At 42.3% G+C, this 2,115-nt stretch overlaps 1 protein-coding gene across 1 annotated transcript; it reads right to left on the reverse strand.

Annotated features, from left to right (window-relative positions):
* Positions 1-906: 906 nt before the first annotated feature.
* LOC131158563 (uncharacterized) lies at positions 907-1,254 on the reverse strand. Its single transcript, XM_058113431.1, has one exon. It carries the CDS (start codon positions 1,252-1,254, stop codon positions 907-909), a length of 348 nt encoding a protein of 115 aa, XP_057969414.1.
* Positions 1,255-2,115: the final 861 nt, after the last annotated feature.

Genomic DNA, 2,115 nt, shown 5'->3' on the forward strand with positions numbered 1-2,115 from the left:
AAAAAGCTATTATAAAGTCCCCTTACCTGCTCCTCGAAATTCCTGCTTAAATCCAAACAAAATGAGACCCTGTATTCCAAAAATTCCAAATTCCTTAAATCTCTTAAAAATACCCATATAATACTTCCTAGGCTCCAAATACGTCAAAATAATAATAAAATCTTAAATTATCTCACTTACCCTGATTTTGGGATGTTTCCCAAACTTCTCAAATCGAAAATCTACTCTGCCTATATTGCAGATAATCTTCCTAGGAGTCTCGTGATAGCTTCCGATCATCGAACCGAGCTAAATCCAGGCCGGAAACGAAGAGAGAAAGTAGAGGAGCCATGGCTTAGAGAAAGAAAGTGAAGAAAATAAAATTTCCTCTGCTAAAAACTGATTTCTCTCTATTTATAAGCAACTTGCCACGTGGCCTCGTCAACGAGCCCAAGAACACCACTCGTGGACAAGACCGAGAGCTCGTTGATGAAATTCAGGTATTCAAAACCCTCTCTTGGTAAACCCTTATCAACGAGACAAGCATAATCAACGACGAGGCTCTGTAGGTTGCTCATTGACGAGAAAGTCCAACTCGTCGACAAGCGCCTGTTTATTTCCTTTTAATAGTTCTTTTCCCTTTTCTTCTATTTTCCATTTTCCTTTATTATCCTTCTTATTATTTTAAATAGTCAACATTTTCTAGGTCATTACAACTCAGCTCTATAGAAAATTCAGCAACCACCAACATAGTAGTTCCAGCCCAAGTTTATCACATACCCTCGCTTATGGCGAAGGAATACCATGGATACAACGTAAAGTCTCCGTAAATCACACTCTCATGCTAAACTCTCTCTCAAATACATGAAAGTAACTAGTAACCATACAACCTACCTTAGTTGTCTAGAGCTAACCCTCTCCGAAGAGCTATGGGTATTTCTGGTGTATCTCAGCCTCTAACTCCCAAGAAGCCTCCTTGACTGCATGGTTCCGCCACAGTACTTTCACTAAAGGTATCTTCTTAGTACGCAACTGTTGTACCTCCTCATATGATAATGCATCCCCAATCTCCAGAGGTTCATAACTGAGCACGTGCGAAAGGTCTGACACGTACTTCCTCAGCACGGATATGTGAAACATGTCATGAACTTTGGTTAGTGTTGGGGGCAATGCCATCCGGTAAGCAAGTGGACCTATCCTCTCCAAGATCTCAAATGACCCAATGTACTGAGGGCTTAACTTCCCTTTCTTCCCAAACCTCATCACCCCTTTCATCGGGGCATTATTTAGGAATATCTTATCCCTGATCTCAAACTCTAACTCTCGTCGGTGAGTATTTGTATAACTCTTTTGCCGAATCTGAGCTGCTCTAACCCTCTCTCTGATAAGCTCGACTTTTGGAGAGACCTACTGGATTAGTTCCAGTCCCAACACTTGCTTCATCCCAGTATAATGGAGATCGACACTAGTGACCATACAATGCCTCATATGGTGCCATCTCTATATTGGCCTAGTAGCTGTTATTATAGGCAAACTCCACGAACGGTAGATACTGAATCCAACTGTCCCCAAAGTCTAGCACACACGCCCGCAACATATCTTCTAAGGTCTGAATGGTCCTCTATGATTGTCCATCCGTTTGCGGGTGAAATGAGGTGCTGAAAGTGAGCTGCGATCCTAAGGCATCCTGCAAACCCTTAAAGAGCCGAGAGGTAAATCGTAGGTCTCGGTTTGAAACTATAGAAACAGGGATGCCATGAAGTCGTACTATCTCTTGCACATATAACTTTGTCAGCCTATTCATGGAATAGCTCACTCTGATAGGAATGAAGTGTGCAGTCTTCATAAGCCGATCCACTATAACCCAGATGACATTCTGCCCATGCATCGCTGCAGGTAACCTTGATACAAAATCCATCGAGATGTGCTCCCATTTCCACTTGGGAATGTCAAGTGGCTGTAGTGGTCCTGCTGGCCTTTGGTGTTATGCCTTAACCTACTGACATGTAAGGCATTGCTCCGAAAATCTATCAATTTCCCTCTTTATGTTACTCTACCAGAATGATTCCCGCAAGTCTCTATACATCTTCGTACTTCCTAGATGAACAATATAAAGAAAGCGATGAGCCTCCTCTA

Source organism: Malania oleifera, chromosome 6, assembly GCF_029873635.1.
Source record: "Malania oleifera isolate guangnan ecotype guangnan chromosome 6, ASM2987363v1, whole genome shotgun sequence".
Taxonomy (NCBI): domain Eukaryota; kingdom Viridiplantae; phylum Streptophyta; class Magnoliopsida; order Santalales; family Ximeniaceae; genus Malania; species Malania oleifera.

What these genes read in the sequence shown, in the direction of transcription:
- LOC131158563 (XM_058113431.1), bottom strand. Translation starts at nt 1,254, where the DNA reads ATGAAAGGGGTGATGAGGTTTGGGAAGAAAGGGAAGTTAAGCCCTCAG.